The sequence below is a fragment of the Eptatretus burgeri genome, chromosome 3 (genome assembly GCF_056783735.1).
Source record: "Eptatretus burgeri isolate ZD-2024b chromosome 3, Ebu_testis_v1, whole genome shotgun sequence".
NCBI classification, from domain to species: Eukaryota; Metazoa; Chordata; class Myxini; order Myxiniformes; family Myxinidae; genus Eptatretus; species Eptatretus burgeri.
Window position 1 is genome coordinate 121953013 of NC_140963.1, and position 23702 is coordinate 121976714.

The window sequence follows — 23702 nt, forward strand, 5'->3', positions numbered from 1 at the left end:
AATGATGTAATCATGCAAACCAATCTCATGGCTTCATTCTTAATCATTAAAAAACCATAAATAAAGCATTAATAATGTTGCAAGAAAAGATTTGTCATTATAAACAAATTTTGTTGTGTTGTATAAGGAGCGGTAATAACTCGATCAATCATAATCATTATTATCTTGCACCTCAGTAGGGTGAGTAGACTGATTCTGGCTCACTTTTCCCCATGTAAGTGAATGGGGGATTTTCAGCGATTCATATTTTTTTTCCCCTAAAAAATAAACCCCCTTTTTAGCCCAAGGTATAGTTATTTGTCTCCCCTTTTAACCTTGGGGCAATCTATTCAAATAACCAATGTAACAAGATAAAGACTTGTTCAAGTAGCAAAGTAGTAATGTCATTTGTTAAAGGTGATTCTGAAGAAATATCTGAAACATGTAAGCCGAGAGACACTCTTTTTCAAATAACCAATGCATATTGTTTAGCTCACTCATTGAACCTATAAACATTTGTTCATTCTCAAATTCCTTCAAGAGTTTAATTTTCTTTGCACAATAATCCCCATCTAAAATATTTAAAAATAAAACATTTGAATCTTTATATTTTTCAAGATACCCCTTTTGTGCCATTATGAAATGATATACTTCTCTTAATGATCTCATCTGACCACCTCCTGAGTTGCATATCATTTTGAGATTGTAATAAATTATTTTTCCATTGTTCAATTGATAACCATCAAATTTTTCAGTCCATTCAACGATATTTATTATTTTCTTTACATCCTCTAACTTATTGGTTTTTAAATTGATTCGCTTATTTGTTTTATTTACCTTTGTTTTAGTTATTTTTTCAATAAGACTTATTTGATATTTTTCACATTCATTATGTTTTCCATTTATATACCAAGACTGAGATTTTCTCCACTCTTTAGTTTGATTAATACTTGATTCGACCATTTATATATTGTGAAAAATGCGGCGGTAGCCCTTAAAAACCCTAACCCATCTTTCCATCGTTAAAACTTGTGTCCATATGAAACACAATCTATTCTATTCACTCTATCATACAATATCCAAATGGAACACAATCTATTCTATATACTCTATGATTAAATATTCACTCTATCATACAATATCCATATGGAACACAATCTATTCCATTATCTAAAATATATCTCTTATCATCAAAGGCTCCTAATGCCTTTTTATTTACTTCTTCACGATACATGTTATGTTTATAACTTCTTATTGTATTCATTTTCCTAAAATCTTCTTTCTTATTCATCAAACAATTATAATAATTTCTAAAAGTTATTGATTTCTTTATTACATATTTCTTTATTCCCTTTAACCTTTTAGCAATCTGATCACCATACTTATAAGCATATGCCTTTGCTCTCAATCCAATAAACTCACTCATTACTTTTCCACCCAACTCATCCTTAAACTTACCAATAACCTTTTCATTCTTTTTTGAAAATAACTCGCTCTTCTTACTAAAATTACTTGTATCATATACTACAATATTTTTATTCATATCTTTATAAACATCATCAGTTTTTATATCTAGGATAAAACTATCAGTGTCCATATACAACAATGAAACATTTTCACCATACTCTTTCTTTAAGTCATTATACAAATAATCATATATCAACATCTTTGATAAATCAAGAACTGCTGTTCCAATGTAAATTGGTTTATCCATGACAATATTTTCCTTTTTCATATGAATGGCAGAAAAGTTCTCTGACAAAACCTCTTCTCTCTCAAAACTTGGTTTATTTATCAATCTTGAAGCTTCTTTCCAAGATGTTGCACATCTAATGTTTTGTCTGTTTCTAACATTTTCCAGAGTCTTTCAAAATGTAGCGTTATTCATTAATTTATAAAAGTCTCCTTCAAATTTTACTTTTGTATTTGCTCTCATATCTGTATTGAATTTAATATACTTTTCCATCCAAGGACTTTGTTTAAATTTTAAAACTCTATGAATTTTAGCTACTCTCAATCCTTCTCTCAAAAACTGTTTTAAGCTTCTCTGATGCAAAACATATCCCTCTTTATCATAGAATGTTGTTAATAACTTTTCTGTTGATTTACCTCTAATATTAAAACTTTTATGATAATCACTTAACCATTCTTTCTTTGGGGTTTCTTTCTCACATGCAAAAGGAAGGTCTTTATGTTTATTATGAAGATCACTCGGGTACCTCAAATCAACTTCAAAATAATAACCTTCTTCTTCCTCATTCAATTCCTCTTGAGAAGAAATAACAATATTCATCAAAGCCTTTTCATAATCCTTTTCTTCCACCCACTCTAATTTACCATGAGGCAGAGATTGAGACATTGCCCATCCATACAAATTATTAGCATCAAAACACATCAAATAATTTCTATCTTTTTCACTCTCATAATTTGGAAGATATTTATTATTTGCTTTAGCATATCATTTTGAACATACTTGTGATATTCCACCTCTCTTAGACTTTTCAATCATCAAAAGCATATCTACATCACTGATTAAATCTATATCTTGTTTTGTCATTTTCAACATTGCACTCCAGGCAAAACCAGGAGCTGTGAAATAGTGGGCAGGATCTTATTCATAACAATTTTTATTATGACAGAGTGATCTAAAAGCTTCAATCACATCAGCTAACAATAAAACATCTGTTTTTAGATACAAATCATGATATTCTCCAAGGTTCTTAATCTTAAATATTTTCCAAATTTCTTGTGTGTGTTTATATTCCTTATCACTTATCTCTTCTTCATAAAGGTTATTATAGAAACTTTCTTTTGAAGGAAGTTGTGTTTCTTTAAATCTCATAAATGAATCCATATAATCATAAGGATAAATTCCTACTTGTAAGAATTTTCTCTTTACTTTGAATTTCATTCCTTGTTTGAATTTCCTCTCAAGTTAGAATTCCCTCTTTAATCAGAATTTCATCTATAATCAGAATTTCCTCTTTAGTTTGAATTTCATTCATTGTTCGAATTTTCTTTACAATTAGAATTTCATCTTCAGTTGGAATTTCTTCATTAATTTCCTCCTTAATGAGAATTTCCTCTTTACTTTGAATTCTCTCTTTAATCTGAATTTCCTCTTTAGTGAGAATTTCCTCTTTTGGAAAGAATGAATTAAGATTTGGAAAAGAGCCCGTGGAGCTTAGATTTGATGCAAGGTTGGCTAGTGGTGTTCCCATAAGCTTGTAAGAATCTCGAAACCAAATACGAGTTATAGGTTTTGTGAATATAATTTTTGTAAATGAAATATACTTTTGACTTGTGTTTGTTATGGCAGAAATATTCCCTGGTGTTTTTGAAAGTTCATTTATAAATAGATGTGTATCATAGTTGGTGCTGTTGTGAAGAAAGAATGGAATAAAAGAAGGTAATTTATAATTAAGATTACAACAGGAATGAGTGGGACCTCTATATTTACCAGTAAGATGACAATGATCCCGAACTTTAGACTCCTCAATTTCCTCCTCACAAATATGACAGATATTGTTCTGTCTAAATTCTAATTTTTCTTCTTTGGTTAATTTCATCGGTTCATTTGTTTCTTTCATTTATTTAGTTAGTCTTATACAATCCTTTTCTAATCGTTTTACAAACTCTTGTGAAGCATTTTTTCCACTCTCATGTTCAAGTTTATTATACTTTTCTCCAACAGATGATTTGATATAATAACAGAAACCACAAGGAATATGTTTTTGATATTTGTTTGTATATGATTCTTTTGGATCAGGAGAAGCAGTATTTATCTTTTTAAGGACACAATTAAAATCAGCGTATATCACAAATGGGTGCATGATCGATTTATTATAATCTTCAAAATAAATCTTTTCACCAGGTTTAGGCATTGTAATTACAGCTGATTTATGATTACTACAATATTTTGAATGTTGTTCTAATCGTTCTTTTGTATGAAATGAATTAAGACATCGCTTTCAAGGATATATTTTGTTTGCTGTTCTGAATACCTGAGAAGAGATTAATCTTGATAAATTATTGACGTATGTGTAACGTGAATTCTTTCCAACACTAAAATATAATTGATCAATATGTGTTTCTTCATTTTTATCGTTGTTTGAAATTTTTATTATTTGAACTTTGTTTGTATCCGTTAATCCATATACATTAATAGAAAGATTATTCTTTTTCTCAAATTTAGGAATATCTGTTAGTGGCATTGGGAATTTAAAATCTTTAATGTCCAAGGTATTCTCATATTACATATATTGTTTTACTCTTTCTGAATTACATTTTGGTGGATGTAAGTGAGCAAGAACAGACCAGAGAAAACATTTATTATCATTGTTCTTAATATTAACAACTGCCTTCTTTAGTTTTATTTCTTTTGGTAATTCAATATAAGAAGAAGCTTTAAGAGGGTTTGATTTTCGAATGTGTATATCGAAAAAGATGATTTTTTTTTAATATTGAATCCACTTCCTACCACTGTATTATCAACATCCTCCTCTTGTCTTGATAGTTCTTCATAAACCCCACTATTCAAAAAATCTTGAAATGATGTTATAAAATTAAGATCTGTTCTCATATGAGGAGTTTGTTCTTCATCTTGTCTTTTCATATTCATTTTCACTCCCATATAAAACTTTAAAGTTTTCATTTCTTTTAATGTCTTTTTAATAACTTTTTCAACATCAGGTTTCACTATTTCAATTGATTCAGCTATTGATGATGGACCGGGTTCTCCAAATTGAAAAATCCTTATTTTTATATGCCCTTTAAATGCCCCATCAGTGTCTTCTATATAATAGTCTCCCTTTACTTTAAACTCATTTTCTTGTGTTTTTGTGATTGAAGATGTCTATTATGACTACTTTTCAAAACATCCTTTGAGCAGATATCACAATGTTTTCTTTCCAACTCAAGAGGAGATATTTTATGAAATAGATTAAATGTGTGTTTGTTGGTTCGGAGGTGTTTTCTATAATGTTTATATTCGTGATTACAAACATCGCAGTACGTTATATTCACCATATTTATATAATAAAACTTTGCTTAAACTAAAATTTTCTTGAAGAAAATTTCGTTTATTTTACAGGTGAATCTGTGCTTCAACTAAAATTTTCTTGATGAAAATTTCGTTTATTTTACAGGTGAATCTGTGCTTAAAACCATTTTATCCTCCAACTTTTTAACTTAATAAATACAATGTTTCAAGACACAAAAGACAAGTTTCAATCAATCTCTTCATTTGTTAAAGATACTGAGAAATATGTCAAGGATGTAAAATTGAACAAAGACAAATATAACAACTATTGGATAAAAACAATTATGGCGAATAATATGAGTTCTTCAATTTACTTCAGTGGAAGGGCTTTCAGTATACCTGGAAGAACATCAATTAAGGTATCTCTAACAAAAGTTTCTCCTCTCCTTCTGGCAATATATTCAAAACGAGAAAAAGCAATGAAACAAGAAAAAGTATCAAAAAATAAAAACCTTATGGATGAAGCTTTAGAAAGAAAAGATAAGACCATCTGTAATATGCAAGGAGAAATTTGTATTTTTTTCAACAACCCTAAAGATATAAATCCTGATGAAATAAAGGATGTTAATATATCAGGTGAAATGACATTTCGTTCAATTGTAGTTAAGGATCATTTTAAAATTACCTTTAATATAAAAAATGTCGCAGTTGAATCTGTTAATGAAAAAAAGTATATAGATATCGATGGTAATGTTTTTTCTACTAATTCAATATGAGTCAATATTCAACTGAAGATTTTGAAGATTATGAGAGTGATTATGATACCGGGAGTTTGCATTCAAACGATAGTTTTGATACCGAGAGTTTGTGTTCAAACGATAGGTATGAAAGTATAGATGATTCTGAAAGTATCGAAGATGATATCGAAAATGAATTTCAGTTTAAGTAAAGTTTCACTTTATAAATATGAATAGTTTACTCGATTTTGAGCCTCTTGAATTCCCTGATTCTCCATATGACAAATTTGAGAATTGTCCTGCGTGTGAAAGACGGGGATTAAACACAGAGTCAAAAGCCTATAAACAATGTATATTCTGTGATTATCTTCTAATTAATGATAATAAAAAATATAAAAAGGAAAATAATTCTTTTAGATTTACACCAAAAATGAATTACTTTACAAGATTGATTAGAGAAATGAATGTAAAGTATGAGGGTGATAACACACCTTTCCTTACAAGGGAAGAAACTGAACATATTCGAGAAATGTTCAAAGGATTGTTGTTGTATATTATTCATGGATGTGATTTTCAGGGAAATATCAACACAAGATATTGCATAAATAAAATAATGGATTATCTTGAAATTAAACCTGAACTTAGGATAAAATATAGAGTTTCTAAAAAAGCCAATAATAAATTAAATAACCTGTTTTCCAAATATATAAATGAATGATTTTTTACCCATTTGGGAAAATAAGATAAAACTTAACAACCATAAAAATCTCCCAAATTCATTAAGATGCCTCATAGTTGGTTCAACTGGATGTGGAAAAACCTGCTTTCTTTTAAAGATGCTCCTTACTCCCAACTTTGTAGATTATGATAATGTAATAATTTTCACAAAGTGGAGTTTTCAACCAGAGTATCAACTACTCTCACAAGGTTTTAATGCTGGTCTTCAAAAAGAAGATATAATCGGTTGATTTAAACTTCAAAAAAACCGAAATGATAAAAACATTGAAGATATAATACAATTATTTTGTGATACACAGAGATGTAAAAAGAAATCAAAACCGATAACTTTTATTCTTAGTGATAATACGGATGATATACCGTCTCCCCAAGATTTGGATAAATCTAAAAAGAACCTCGTTATCTTTGATGATTGTGTTAATGAGAGAAACCAAACGGTAATGGAAAGCTTGTACACAAGAGGGAGACATTCTTCTTGGCATTGTATTTATCTTAGTCAATCGTACTTTCAACTTCCTCGTCGTTCCATCAGAAACAATGCCAATACTTTTATTTTATTCAAGTTAAATTCAATAGATATAAACAATTTTTGGAGAGACATTTGTTCTACATTATGTAGTAAAAAGGAATTTGGGGATTACATGAAACACACGACTGAAAAATATAAATATATTGTTGTGAAACAAGATGAGATATTAAATGATATTTTTCAATTAATAAATGGATGTGAAAGAAAGAGCAAGAAGATTTAGGGAACATCAAGAGTTGGTTTCAAAAGTTGTAAAACAACAGGAAGACATAAAGAAGAAACGCAGACAAAAACTAACGGGTGAAGAAGCATTCGAAAGAAAACAAGAGAAATTTTTTAAACCACTTTTAAAAACTTCCCAAGAAAAATTATAGATGTTTCCACAGTTCCCACGATAAAATATACTCCTCAAAAGCACCAAAATGTTAAAAGATTTCAGTCAAATACGGAGGAAGAATTAGAGCATATAGGAGAATTAGAATATGATGATGAAGGATTATTTCAACAACTGGAAGAGATGAATCGACCCCCTGATTATATTGTGAATGCTCTTCAAAACAATGAATATTCAGCGGATTCAAAAACCAAAGCAGGGCTCATTCCAACAGAACAATCAGCAATATTTCATCTTGTTCAAGAAAAGGTATTGATATTTAATGATGAATTAAGGTTCTTGAGTTCTGCTCGACCCCCTGTCAAACTAACTCCGAGATTAATGTTTCTTCTCACAAAAGATGGAAGACAAGGTTCAACTGTGAGGGATGAATCAAAGTATATTGATAAACCATTGGATATGAAAAATAATGATGATAAAGTATATATTGATCTGCTGAACTCTGTTGATTATAGGGTTATTCTTTCTGGTAAAAGTAGGAAGAATGAGAAGGAGAAACACATTATTCAGGCTTTAAGTATCCTTGGTTCAGGTGTTAGTTTTCTTCCAAATGACCCATCACAATTAGTCAACAGACTGTTATTGTGGTTAGGCAGTAAGAAGGCTGGAAATAACAATTGCTTTATATGAAGTATTTATATGAAATAACAATGAAGCATCAGCCATTTTAGACCAGTTGATGAACATGAAAATAATTAATAAACATCAATATAAAGACATTTTATCTCATATTAAATAAGATGAGAAGCACAATCCTGAGTTTCAATTTCACAACAAGCGACCACACATCTTCATTCCCATACCCACTACAACTTGACCCAACAAATGAATATGAGGCATCTTTATTGTCCATGGAAACTTATAATACCTTATTTAATATAACCGATAAAAATGACAAGTTTAGTTATAATCCGGGAAGTGGATACAAAACGATAACAGTCTCACCCGGAGCATTTGAGATTTCTCAAATATCTTCGGAAATTGCTCATCTTATGAAAGAACAGGGTGATGAACCAAAAATATTGTTGAAGACATTCAAAAACATACTTCAAAATCAACGATTAAACTTAAAAATAACTCCAAGGTTGATTTCACAATTGATAATTCATTTAGAGAGTTATTGGGTTTCTCCTCAAAAAAGATTGAAACTAATGGGATGTTTTACAGTGATAATGTCGTTCAAATATCCTCAGGAATAAATTCGGTATTAATTCACTGTGATTTTATTGATGGTGCTTATAATGATGGAATAAAAACAAAAACGATATTTTCATTCAACGCATACTCAACCCCAATTGGTTATAAATTCAATGTGGAACCCAAAAATTTGGTTTATCTCCCTGTGTCAGGAGAAACCATACACAGAGTAAATTTTAGGATAACCGACCAAGATAACCGTATGATTTCTTTTAATGGGGAAGTTATATCCATCAGAATTCACCTTCGTGAAGTTTTCCAATAAATAAATACGATGGTTATTGTGAGGAAACACGAGTTGGGAAAATATAAAATAATTACAAGGGATGGGATGTTCCTTTCCCCATACTACAAGGGCGAAGGTATGTATCTGGGTAGAGGATACTTTAAACCTACGAGACAAAGGGGTGTCGACATCAATTTAGAGGAGATGGGATAATTGATACTCTAATGGGTATCGGTTCAACCATTCTTAAACATAAAGACCTAATTGGTTTAACTGCTTCTGCTGTGGGAAATGTAGCAGGTGCTATAAAGAGTATAAAAGATGCCCAAAAGGAATCTCATAAATTACAAGCAATAAAATAAATTAAGAAAGTCAAAACTCAGTTGTCTCCCCAAGAACGACAGAAAATAATTTGAATACTTGGATCATGGTTTCAAAAGTTTTAACATCTTTTTTCCTAAATAAATACAAGTATGGAAGCAATTGATAGTATCTATGTTTTGAATGATACTATTATTATCTCAAACTCCTCGAAAAAAGAAGATTACTTCAAGGAAAATGCAATAACTGGAACAGACTGGAATACAAATGGTCCAAAAAGTTTTGAAATAAATAATCAACAAACCTATTTGAATCTATCCGAAAGTTTCTTGTTGTGTAACTTTACATTCACTAAGGCTGGGAATAACACAAACGCTACACTCGTAAATGATTTCTTCTGGAAAATGTTTGATAGTGTTCGTTTGTACATTGGAACACAAGAAGTTGAAGTGGTTGACTATGTCTCTGCTGTATCTGAAATGATGAAATTTACACTATATTCATTCGGTGATAGAATGGGAAAAGGGGCTGTCGAAGGTTTTATTCCTGATATGTCAACGGGATCAAACACAGACCCTGGATATAATCAAAGGAAAGGAATGTATAATGATGATACAAAAGCAGGGAATAGTTTTACTGTGGCAGTTCCTCTTAAAGGTATATATATTTTTTTGTGATCATGATAAAGTTCTGTATGGTCTTAAAATTAGATTTCAACTCCAAAGGAATGATAATGAAAATAGATTGCTTTTTGGTGTTGGTAGTGCTTTTCATGATCAGAATAAATTTGTAATTTATGAAATGAGTTGGTATATTAGTGAATATACTCCTAATCTTAAAACAGAAAAGATGTTGAATAAAAGACTTAACTCAAAGAAACCACTCGGTGTATCATACCTCAAACGAAGATGTCAACACGTTAAACTCAACCAAACCACTTACACGTGGAATTTGGGTGTTCTGGAAGGAAAGCCACGATATCTGTGGATCATTTTTAAAAGGCAGATGGTGATACTGCAACGGATAAGAATAATGCATTGAATGATAATGCTAAGGTGAAACAACTTCGTGTTTCTCTAGATGGAACATTTTACCCACGAGATCGATTGGAAATTAATTGGGAAAAAATGATTTTGCTGAAGTATACAAGTCTTACCAAAAGGTGTGCGAAAGTAATGGAAATAAAGAACCTATTTTGGATATGACAGCATTTAAAAGTTTGTATACAATATATGCGTTTGACCTGAGTGCTCAAAAGGAAACTATAAAGTCTAATCGAGTGGATATTTCCCTGTACATTGAAAGAGGAGAGAGTGAATAAGTTGATACATATTGTTTGCTTTTGGAAGAAACAAAATTGCAGATTAATACAGATAATTGTGTTATGATTAGTCTCACATAATTTTTTGTTAAATAAATGAGTGGCAAAGTACCAACTGGAGTATATGTTAATCAAATCAATCTCCATAAACTATCATCTTGTGTTCAAAATCAAAAGCCTTGTACGATTAACGTTAATACAATTCAGAGAAAAGGAGCAGTAAGAATTGATGTTTTTCTCACAAGAGAACAGGTTAAAATCTTGAACGATACTGGCTCACTTAAAATTAAAATGACAAAACCAATGTTGAAAAAATATTCAATAAGAGAGACGAGTGGAGGATTTCTCCCATTTCTAATTCCTTTATTTGCTGGTTTAAGTGCATTTGGAGCATTGACGGGTGGTATTTCAACAGCGGTGAAAACTGCCAACGAAAGGAAGGCTCAACTCCAGGCTCAAAAAGAATTGGAAAGACATAACAAAGAGTTGGGGAAACAAATTAGTGGAAGTGGTGTAATTATAGATTTTGCTGAAAAACATGAAGGTCTGCCTGACAAAGCGAGATTGCTAGTTGGAGATATGCTTTCTTCTATCGCACAAGCAGTTGTAAAATTAACTAAAAGGGGTAATGGATTATATCTTTCTGATAAATAAATGAGCATTGATGAGTGGTTTAAATAATTTGAAAAGAATACAACATCAAATTTACAACTTGTCAAATATTGTAAGAAATTAAAAATTCATTATGTGGTTATTTGTATGCGAGATGAATTAACAAACGTGCCGAAACATACAAAGAATATTATTATGAACTTAGAAGATAATAATGGGAACGGTTCTCATTGGGTTTGTATTTTTAATAATCAAGACAAATATTATTTTGATAGTTTTGGTCTTCCACCACCTGTTGAAGTCATAAAATTCTTACAGAATGGTGTTTATCAAACATTTCAAGTCCAAGAATTAAATTCCAAGTGTTGTGGTCAATTATGTCTATACGTGTTATTTCAACTCAACAAAAATAAAAAAATTTATGACATTATTTTTAATCTAATATAAATGACATGTTGGTAAAGATGGTTCTATCTTTGGTGTATCCCAAGAACTGGATATTGATTTATCAAATTATTACACAAAGGCACAGGCTGAACGACATAAATATAATATAACCAAAAATATTAACATGAAAAATGCTTATAAACTAAAAAATTATCCAAGCCCGACTGACGCGAATGACTTGGTGAGATTAAGCGATTTATCACAATATATATCCTTAAATAAAACGGCCGTGTATTCCAAAGATACAGAAGTGTTGATTTTATCTCCAGGTCATACAGAATTCACAGTTCGAAGTAAAATAAATTTTTATAAAGAAAGGCGTATCGTTTGTATGAGAATACAATAATGGGGGTATGATATGAATGATTTAGGGTATAATTGGTCATTTAAAATTGACCTAGAAGACCTGGAACAATTAAATCAGTCTCGTAAGGAAGAATATTATCCACTTGGTGCAGAGAATGAGTTTTGTGGAAGAACGATTATTTAACAACAAATAAAAGAATTTAATAAGGGTAAATATAATAATGGTTTTGCCATAGTTTATATCATGAAAACAGAAAAAAAACAGGATTATATATGATAAGTAAGGAAATACAAACTGATTTGACTATGGGAAGATGGGAAGGTGTTTCGTGCCATAATATTATTCTAACATATATTTCTAATACATAAATGACAGCAAGAAGGCTTCAAGAAAATTATCATTTCTGTGTCCAAGCAGACCTTCAAGAAAAGGGTATTCGGTATTTTAATAAATATGTTCTACAACATAAGAATGAGGTATTTTCAATAAAAGATTGGCATTATGCTGATGTTGATAAACCGACAACTTTAGATTTAATTAGAATGTTAAATAATGAAAAAATTATCAAGTTAAGAAAAGGTAAGGCTCTTTTAGAAATTCAAAAGAAATTTTATTGGTTTCCTGTTGTAAAAAAATTATTTTGGATACAGGAATAACAAGAAATCCTGATGAATATATGTATGATATTCTATGGGGTGTAAGTGATTCAAGGATAGTAAGGGACGAGGAAGTTGAAGAGAGAGAAGAGGAGGAAAAGGAGAAGAGAGAAAAGGAGGAGAGGGAGAAGAAAGAGGAGGGGAGAGAGAAGAGAGAGAGAGAGAATGAGAGAGAGAAGAGAGAGAATGAGGAGATGGAGGAAAGAGCGAATAAAAATAAAAAATAAATATCAAAATCTGTAAACCAGTGATATTAGAAAAAGATTGGTGGTATTACAGAAAATAACTCAACCCACCGAGGAGGAAAACAAAGAATTGACAAGTCTATTTGCAGTATTTTCGACAAGACCGTTGACATCGACAAGATATTCATTTTAATTAAAGTTTTTAATTTTTTTTTCTTAAATAAATGGAGGAGAGAGTGAAGGCATTTCTAAGGATTCTTTATGTTTTAAAAATTAAGATTCAAATGTGCATGTTGGAAACTAAAAAGGTTTTTGCACACTGTCAGAATTTTTCGCAGAAATAAATGAGTTATTGTCTCAAATGTAAAAAGAAAACTAAGACTTAAAATATCTCATATTTTAAAAGTAAAAATAACAGGGTTATACAAAAAGGTATATGTTCGGTGTGTGATTCAAAAGAAATCAATTTATCTCCAAACACAAACTCGGAGGAGATATACAAAAGTTTTTATCAGGAAGTAAATTTACAACTACTGGAATACCAGGGGAATTACATCTACCAGAGTATTCTTTCTGTCATCCAGGCACAAACTTGGATAAAAGATTAGATGAGGCAGACAATCCTAAACCATGGAGCAAACCAATCAATAGGGTTGATGAAGTGTGCATAAGGCACGATATTGATTATGGGAATACCACAACGTTGGAAGAAAAGCATGAAGCCGATAGAGAAATGTTGTATAATTTGTCTCTGATACAAAATCCAACCTTGAGAGAAAAAGTTGATAGGTTCATCATGAAGAAGATGATCAGTGCTAAATTGAAACTTGGACTTGCAAATTCAAAAAACCTATAGGCTCTAATGATGTCATTAAGTTGAAGAGCAATTAGCTGATGAATTACATAAACCAATATTCACAAAGTTTCAGAGAAGGAAAGTTTATTCCAAGGAAGTAGATTATATCTGGTCCGCTGATTTGATTGAACTCAATTATGATAAGGGGTACAAGTATTCTTTAACCGTTATTGATTTGAGGAGTAGATATGCGTGGGTTGTCCCATTAAAAAACAAAACAGGTAAAACTCTTATGTTAGCCTTTCAACAGATATTTAATAAAAGTAAGAGAAAACCTAAAAAATTGTGGACTGATGAGGGTTGAGAGTTTTATAACAAGACATTTATGAATTTTCTAAAAAATGACAACATTATATTATACAGTACCTTTAATGAAGGGAAGGCCGTTGTTGTTGAACGTTTTAATAGTACCTTAAAAGAGAGACTATATAAAAAATTCACACAACTCGGTTCACAACTATGGTCATCTTTTATTCAGGATATTGAGGATAAGTCTAATGACACGATTCACACGTCAACAAATATGAAACCATCAGAAACATTTACAAAATTAAAATATGAAAAAGAGATTAATGTCAGAAAACCTAAGTTCAAAGTTGGTGATATCGTTAGAATATATCGATGGAAATCTTATTTTGAAAAGGGTTATACTAAACGATGGACGAACGAACTTTTTAAAATTGTTTATGTAATAGATACGGTTCTTTGGACTTATAAGATGTATGATTTGGAAGGGGAAGAGATTTTAGGTTCATTTTATTCACAGGAATTACAAAAGACAAAACTAAGGAGATAATACCCATGGGAGCAATGGGTTTCTGCTTCACTCCCTCCTACTTTTCACCGTTGTGGACACTCGAGGGCCAAGTCCGAGGTGTATAACAGGTGGCATCTGCCGTATATAATGTGTGTCAAGGGGGGACGTTCTTAGATCTGTGAACCCCAAACACAGAATCCGCAACTGAATAGTTAAGGCTTAACTTTTGTTTGTTGATATGTGTGTGTGTGTGTGTGTGTGTGTGTGTGTGTGTGTGTGTGTGTGTGTGTGTGTGTGTGTGTGTGTGTGTATGTGTGTGTGTGTGTGTGTATGCGTGTGTGTGCAATGGGAGCAATGGGTTGGTGCTTCACTCCCTCCAACTATACACCGTTGTGGACACTCGAGGGCCAAGTCCGAGGTGTATAACAGTATATAATGTGTGTGCAATGGGAGCAATGGGTTGGCGCTTCACTCCCTCCTACTATACACCGTTGTGGACACTCGAGGGCCAAGTCCGAGGTGTATAACAGTATTTAATGTGTGTGCAATGGGAGCAATGGGTTGGCGCTTCACTCCCTCCTACTATACACCGTTGTGGACACTCGAGGGCAAAGTCCGAGGTGTATAACAGTATATAATGTGTCAAGGGGGACGTTCTTAGATCTGTGAACCCCAAACACAGAATCCTCGACTGAATAGTTCAGGCTTAACTTTTGTTTGTTGATGTGTGTGTATGTGTGTGCGTGTGTGCGTGTGTGTGCATGTGTGTGTGTGTGTGTGTGTGTGTGTGTGTGTGTGTGTGTGTGTGTGTGTGTGTGTGTGTGTGTGTGTGTGTGTGTGTGTGTGTGTGTGTGTGTGTGTGTCCCAACCCTCACATTCAAAATCTCAACCCTAACCCTCACATTCAAAATCTCAACCCCACCTCAATCCTCGCCCAACACAATGTCTTTTTCAAAATGAGATTTCCATCTGCATATATTTTTTACGTTTTTTTTTTTCTCTTCTTCCAATTCTGTCTTTTAAGGCTTTCAGGTTTGATGACGTAGAAAGGGGGAGTAAGCCTGCACTTTCTTCCCAGAACTTTCTTGATCTTGCTCCCATCAAGCACCATCTGACAAAGAACTACATCGATAGGTTTAGATCCCAAAGAGTGATAGCATTTCAAGTCTCCAAAATTAACCCAACTTTCCAAGTCTTCAAGGTATAACCATATTTCTGTTGAGTTTCCAAGATATGTATCACATTGTGAGTTATCAAGCCAGAACCCACATTTAAGTCTCCAAAATAAAACCAACTTATAAAGTCTCGAAGGGATAACTCATTTCCTGATTTTTTTCAAAATTTGTGAGTCTCCAAGGTAGGTCCCATATTTAGAACCATCTTGGCAGAACCCTTTTCCTGAGTCTCCAAGGTAGTTATTTAAACCATCAAGGCAGAACTCATTTACTGATTTTTTCAAAATTTGTGAGTCTCCAAGGTAAAACTTGTATTGTGGCTCATCAAGGTATAACTTGTTCAGTGGGTATTGTCTTGATAACTCGCAATGAGTACTATTGCTGTAAAACTCTTTTTCAGGATTTTGCTGGTCTCCAAGGTATAATTCTTTGGTTGGGTCATCAAGATCGAGCTCGTTCTGAGGGTCTTGGTCGCTCATAAGGTCTTCAACCAAGCCAACAATTTCGCCCCAAGTTGTGGCAAAATCGGTATTTTCATATTGTATTTCAGATACAATTTCCTGTGAGAGAAAATCATGATGTATTAATTAAGTTATTTAATTATTAAATGAGTCGATGTTTAAAAGGAACTAAAAATAGGAAAATAAAAATCTTACCTCAACAGATAATAGGTTTGAATCCAGTTCATCAACTTGAAGGTTTAGTTCCATACAAATAGTCGATCTCCAAGGAACCCCAAAGTCATCCCACTCAAGGCCTAGCTCGTTCTGTGGGTCTTGGTCGCTCATAAGGTCTCCAACGTATAACTCTTTGGTTGGGTCATCAAGATCGAGCTCGTTCTGTGGGTCTTGGTCGCTTATAAGGTCTTCAACCAAGCCAACAATTTCACCCCAAGTTGTGGCAAAATCGGTATTTTCATTTTGTATTTCAGATACAATTTCCTGTGAGAGAAAATAATAATGTATTAATTAAGTTATTCAATTATTAAATGAGTCGATGTTTAAAAGGAACTAAAAATAGGAAAATAAAAATCTTACCTCAACAGATAAGAGGTTTGAATCCAGTTCATAAACTTGAAGGTTTAGTTCCATACAAGTGGTTGAGCACCAGGCAAGCACACAGCACACCATTGCCAGCAAAAAAATATGTTTAAAATGGAGTCTGGGTTGAACCTTTAAAAGAGAAAGACTGGTGGGAGTGGTTTCCTTTGGAAATTCCCTGGGCAAGCCCAGGCAAGCCTTCGTTCAGAAATTTTTCAAAACCATAACATTGTAAAATTTCTTCGTCATTTCTTTGAGTCAGTGATGAACTGGAAATGATGTAAGAGCAGGAGGGGCTTAGTAAAAGTGGGCGGGGCCTAGGAAAAGTGGGCGTGGCCTATGGAAATATCTTGTGGTAAGTGGGCAGGCTTATGAAAAAGTGGGCGGGGCTTATGAAAAGTGGGCGTGGCTTATGCAAAAAATAATCTGAGGCTCAGGAGGTGGTCAGATGAGATCATTAAGAGAAGTACATCATTTCATAATGGCACAAAAGGGGTATCTTGAAAAATATAAAGATTCAAATGTTTTATTTTTAAATATTTTAGATGGGGATTATTGTGCAAAGAAAATTAAACTCTTGAAGGAATTTGAGAATGAACAAATGTTTATAGGTTCAATGAGTGAGCTAAACAATATGCATTGGTTATTTGAAAAAGAGTGTCTCTCGGCTTACATGTTTCAGATATTTCTTCAGAATCACCTTTAACAAATCACATTACTGCTTTGCTACTTGAACAAATCTTTATCTTGTTGCATTGGTTATTTCAATAGAGTGCCCCAAGGTTAAAAGGGGAGACAAATAAATATACCTTGGGCTAAAAAGGGGGTTTATTTTTTTGGGAAAAAATATGAATCGCTGAAAAACCCCCATTCACTTACATGGGGAAAAGTGAGCCAGAATCAGTATACTCACCCTACTCACCTCTATTGCTTTTTTCCTTTCTTGTAGGTGTCACAACAAAGTACCAGATGGAGAGATCCAATGTTGTCTCAAAAATCCCAAACTCATTGAGGGAAATCTCGAGGTGATGAGACCGAAGAATGAAGATGATCGTAATGTCATCATCCAGGCGAAAGCGACATGTAATAATGGAACACGACTTGTGGGCTCTGAAGTTATAACCTGTCAACAATCTCACTGGCCAATGGAAACCCTGTCCTGCCAACCCAACGGTAATTTCAATGATTACTAATTATTATCATTTACACACTGACTGGGTTCAATATTTAATCGTTGTAACTTTCACAAAGCTGGAGAACAGTGAAGGATGTACAACCGATCATTGACCCATGGGAGCCAGTTTATATTTTGAATCGATGTTTCTGGTTCAGAGAAGGGACACCAGCAATGAAGGCAGACAGGAAACAGGAAATGCTCCACACTTAATATTAGAATTTCAAAATGATGCGATCTGTCCCTGAAAGCTCGTCACACATGTGCAGAAACTCCCAGTAATGAGGTCCATCAGCGTGGCTGGATGTATCGCATGCAGATCAAAAATGGATTGTTGCATGAAACGGCTCACAAATCTTTTAAAGAAGCCCAAAACAGTTAAAACAACCCCAGAGAAAGGGGTGTGCCTCTGCAAAACAAAACATTTGAAGAACTTTCTGATCAACTTGTCCAAAAAGTTGATATCTTGCAGCTTGTACTGCAAACCCTCCTGATGATATCGGTCCTTGAAAGGCCTGAATGTTCAAAATCGGGAGCGTTCCACCCAAACCTTTGTGCTTCTTAACACTATTGGGAAGGTCATATCTGTGACTTGGCGATGCATAGGATTAGTTTAAAATGATATTTATTATTCATCATGTGTGGGAGGTTTTCCATGACTTAGCCAGTACTGGTAAAACTGTAATGAATACATAATTTTTGTCTGGTGCTGGGGCCACAAGATAAATTATGCAAGTATTTTGCATGTGTTGGTGAAAGGAGAAGTGTGTGTGTGTGTGTGTGTGTGTGTGTGTGTGTGTGTGTGTGTGTGTGTGTGTGTGTGTGTGTGTGTGTGTGTGTGTGTGTGTGTGTTGTAACCATGGCCACCTCCAGCTAATTGTATAAACAGGAAATGCTACAAACCCGACTCCTCTCATCCACGTATGTATTCTAGATTCCTGTATTTTCGTGAGTCTGATTTGCATTCTGGAACAGAAAAAATATTGGTATCCATCATCAAATTTCCACTCTTTTGTCTAAATGTTGAAAATTATATTTGAAAGGAAGATTTGAATCACAGATATTGTGTTCGTAACGGTAGGTTAAAAGTGCCTAGCGAGCAGAACGCAGTCAGTGTAAACACACCCAGCGCATGCGCAAAAGGTCTCATTTAGCATTCATCCTCATTTAGAAAGTTACGTGTTTCCTTTTCATTATCATCAGTCATCTGACCCCTCCACTAATTAGTACGATTCATGCTGAAGGGGCTGTCACACCTTGACGATTTAGCGAGCGTATGCCGACGTATGAAAAATTTGTCTAAAACGCTGGCACACGTCGAATAAGTTTTGGGTAAGTTTTGTATACGTTAAGAGCACGCTGAAGCACGCTGGCATACGTCGTGGTATGCCGAGCTCGTCGACAAATTTTAACATGCTCAAAATATTTCGACATATGCCAGCGTATGACTCGCACGTTCTGCATACGCTGGCCATAAGTTGTAGGCACGTTATGCGATCGTTGACACACGTCGACACACGTTAGTGGTAAGTTACTCATAAGTCAAAACACATTGAGGTAATGTTTAGCGTACCCGAAACTTATTTCTAGCCGATGAGTAACGTGCTTTGAACCTATGAGTAACGTGCTTTGAACCGATGTGTAACGTATCTCCAACGCGTATTGACGTATGTGGACGTATTTGACGTCTTCCGGACGACCACAGAACTTACTGAATGTGTTTCTAACTTACAGCTACCATATAATGGCGTATTGGCAGCATTTAGGGGAATTGGTGTATAGAAATGGGGTTCACAGGAGGAACATTTATGCAGTTATGATTTAAATCGTTGAGCGGAAGCCTATTAATTATATTATATTATAACCGCACCAGAAATCAAAGTGTCAACATCAACCGTCATGCCGAAGAAAAAACAAACAAACAAAAAAACACGGAGTCTGGAACACTGACGGGTTCCTCCTGTGAACCCCATTTTTAGATACCAATTCCTCTAAACGCTGCCAATACGGCATTATACGGTAGCTGTAAGTTAGAAACACGTTCAGTAAATTCTGTGGTCGTCCGGAAGACGTCAAATACGTCTACATATGTCAATATGCGTTGGAGATACGTTACACATAGGTTCAAAGCTCGTTACTCATAGGTTCAAAGCACGTTACTCATAGGTTAGAAATAAGTTTCGGGAACGCTAAACATTACCTCGACGTGTTTCGACTTATGGGTAACTTACCAGTAACGTGTGTTGACGTGTCAACGATCGCATAACGTGCCTACAACTTATGCCCAGCATATGCGGAACGTGTGAGTCATACGCTGGCATACGTCGAAAAATTTTGAGCATGCTTAAAATTTGTCGACGTGCTCAGCGTACTACGACGTATGCCTGTGTGCTTCAGCGTGCTCTTAACGTATACAAAACTTACCCATAACTTGTTCGACGTGTGCCAGCGTATTCGGCAAATTTTTCATACGTCGGCATATGCTGGCTAAAACGTCAAGGTGTGACAGGGCCTTGACACTTCGATGTCGAGTGTGGTTATGATTTGAATCGTCGAGCGGAAGCCTTTTAATAGGCTGCGTCACGTGATCATCGGCGATACGCTGCCGCGCGTTATGCACATGTTAGACTATCGTTGGGCATACGTTATGAATGCCGACAACACGCTAAGCATACGTTGGTACAAGTTATCTATAAGTTATCGAAATGTTCTGTGTACATTACTAATACGTTATGCATACGTCCAACTCGTTATGAATACGCCAAAAACTTTAGAAAAAACATCAATAGTTCAGCGTACGCCAGCGTTTTACATACATTTTGATACATTGCCATACGCTGGCTAAAACGTCAAGGTGTGACAGCCCCTTAAGCGCTGATGGCAAAGCTAAAGTCCAGGTGCACTTTCTTCCATTAAGATGGCAGATCTGTGGAATGTTTTGGAGGGGTATTTACAGCAAGCCATCAAAGAACGCGAAATATGAAATAATGAGGGAATACACCAAGTGAGGAATTGAAGAGGACCCTATCTTCAACCTGTCCACTTTCAACCTGTTTAAAACTGGCAGAGGATGTTCGAATAAAGGGCAATGCCATGAATACAACCTGGAAAGGCCCTCAAAACCTGCCCATTTAGGCTAGTTATGCCAAGTCGATGATATTTTTTTTTGTTCCCAAAATCTCGGCTCATCAACGATCCGGGGGGGGGGGACAGAGGGTAAAGTTCAAATGTACTGACAGTGGGGCAACAGTTGAACTTAACAAGCAAGGCAATGAACAAACAGGAAAAGAGGGGAGACAGAGGTGGGGAGAAAACACAGTTACCCACAAGAAAGAGGGTTGGGTTAGGTTGGGGGTAATGGGAGTGGAAAAGGTCACAGGTATGGAGGCGGGATGAGATGGTGGTGTAGCACCTGCATGAAGTGCTTGAGGGAGGAGTGTGAGCAGTCTCTGGAAGGCAGTTCGTTAAACGGACAAAAGTGGAATGGGAAAAGAGGACAAAAGCTTTGTATGTGGTCAGGAGCTCAGGTGGGCTAAGGAAGGACTCAGCACGACGGAGGATTCCCAGTCAGCGATTGGCTTTGGAGGCCAGGTTGGAAATGTGGCTTTCCCAGGAAAGATCGTGGCAGATATTGAGACCCAGAACCTTGAAAGAAAGGACTTCTTCCAGAGGATTGTTGAGAGAGTGGATGGGTTTTTTTTTTTTCCAAACGGTCCTTTCGGAGAGACATTGTGAGAGTGTGAGAATTGTCAGGATTGAAAGACATGTTCCACGTGTTGGACCAGTTATCCAGATCTGCAGAGAGTGAAGAAGCTGCTGCTTGTCGGTCTGATGGATGACAGATGGTACCGCAGATGCTGGAGTCATCAAAAAAGAGATAAAGAGGATTTTCCAGAGAGTCAGAGAGATCATTGATGAAAACCAGAAAAAGAACAGGGCCCAGATTTCTGCCTTGAGGAATTCCAGTTTGGACAGCAAGAGGGAATGAGAGAACTCCATTTAGGGCCACACGTTGGCTTCGACAGGAGAGGAAGTCTGTGAGCCATGAGTGGAGATGGTCTTGGATACCATAGGAAGAGAGTTTGTTGAGCAGGGCAGGGTGCCAGACCGTGTCAAAAGCATGCGATATGTCTGGGGATCTGGCTCTGATTTCATGTCTGGCATTGAGGACCTCCATCCATTGTTGGGAGAGTAGAAGCAGCATCATCAGGGTCGACTAACCTGGTCTGAAACCAAATTGATTAGCGGAAATCAAGCCATTGGAGAAGAGTAAGGATTTCATGTCTGAAGCGATGATGAATTCCATAACCCTGCTGATGATTGGGAGAGGGCTGATTGGTCTTCAGTTGCAGGGATCTGTTTTTGAACCTTTTTTATGCAGAGCGATAATGTTTGCTGATATTCAAGTAGATGGCATATGACCTTGAGCAAATGAGAGGGTGAATAGAACATTGAGAGGGTGAGCAAGAGCAGAGGAGCAGGTTTTTAGGACACATGGGCTGATGCCGTCTAGACTGGTTGCAGAATCTGAGTCAAGGTTGGACAGCGAGCACTCCACTTTATCAGAAGAAAAGAACACAGAGTCTAGGGACAGCTGGATGCGACTGGCTAAGGTGGGTGCAGAAAGCAATGGGTTTTGGACACAAGATTTTGATGCAAACACCGAGTTTAGGCATTCAGCCTTTTCCCGTGCGGTGTCAGCAGTGCAGCCATTTGAGGTAAAGGATGGGATGGCGGGGGAATATACACCAGAAACAGATTTGATTGGACACCACCAGGATTTGGAGGAGGGAGAGAGGTTTGAGAGTTCAGACGAGATTAGAAAGATGTTCTTTTCTGGCTCTCTTGAGGGTAGATACACACTTGCTCTGAGCTTTATGGAAGAATCTGAGATTACCCTCAGTTGGATTTGCTTTTCATGAGACAAAGGCAAGTTGTTTCAGGACAATTGCCTCGCCACAAAGTTCAGTGAACAATGGGCTGGAGGAAGGGTAGGACAACTGAAGATGAGAGGGGATAAATCTGTGCATGAGGGAGAGCAAATTTCTTTGCAAGAATTCCCAGGACGAATTGATGTTGGAGAAAATAGTGATGGGAGACCAGCCGAGAAGTTCGATGGCTGCTTGAAGACCCTCCAGTCAGCCTGAGTGAAATGACAGAGTTGACGGCACTTAGGTGGTTTTCTAATAACAGCCAGAGAGATGTCTACTTTGACGAGCATGTTGTCAGATGAACCGATTGGAGTGGAGGAAGAACAGTATATATTTCCAGGGAAATTTGTCAAAATCAGATCTGGAAGAGATGGAGTACCAATGGTTGAGATCCGGGTCGGGAAGTTGACCGATTGAGTCAGTCCCAATGAGTTGCAGAAATCTTTTGCTGAAGTGCCATGACGGGTGAGAGAGGGATCCATACCCACCCAACTGGCATGATGACAATAGAAGTCACAGATGAGGAAGAGAGAGTTCAGATGAGAGGATAGAAGTTGGTCCATTTTTCGGATTGTGAGGTGTAAATGGAGTCATCACTGTTTGGTGGATGGTACAACACACAGATAAACATGAGGTGGGAGTGGAGGGAAAGCTGTAGCCAGAGGTATTCCTGGAGTTGTGGAGGAGTGAGGGCAGTGCATGGAGAGTGAGAAATCGAGTCTTTGGTGAAGAGAGCAACTCCTCCACCAGGATGAGGCCCAGGTCTGTCATACCGGAGGAGGGAGTAACCAAGGAGAGGTACTCGGGAGTCAGAGACGTATTGAGGGAGAAAAGTTTCTGTTTGGCTGATTATATCTGGTTTTTCCGTGGCAACCTGCCTTGAAATATCTGTCAGGTTTGAGCAAAGGCCCCGGATGTTTGAGGTCCACACTGTTAAGGAAGAAGGAGGGGAGGAGGCTTTGGATGCAGGGAAGGGGAGGAGGCTTTGGGTGCAGGGGAGGTCAGGGGAGTGGGAGGGGAGGGAGGGAGGCAAGGATAGTTGTTGAAAGATTGTGAAGGATTACAGAAGAGCTCAGGGAGGGGGCCGGATGAGGAGGATAAAAGGCTCTGTGGTGCTGGCTTGTGGTACAGTGGCGCGT

The 23702-nt window shown here is 35.7% G+C and overlaps 1 protein-coding gene across 1 annotated transcript in view; it reads left to right on the forward strand.

Annotated features, from left to right (window-relative positions):
* The window catches only part of LOC147030880 (complement factor H-like), a 374343-nt gene that overhangs the window by 200109 nt on the left and 150532 nt on the right, over positions 1–23702 (forward strand). Inside the window, exon 19 of the mRNA XM_085875422.1 lies at positions 17408–17631. Within this exon, the coding sequence (XP_085731548.1) occupies positions 17408–17631 (224 nt within the window). The remainder of the gene's footprint in view (positions 1–17407; positions 17632–23702) is intronic.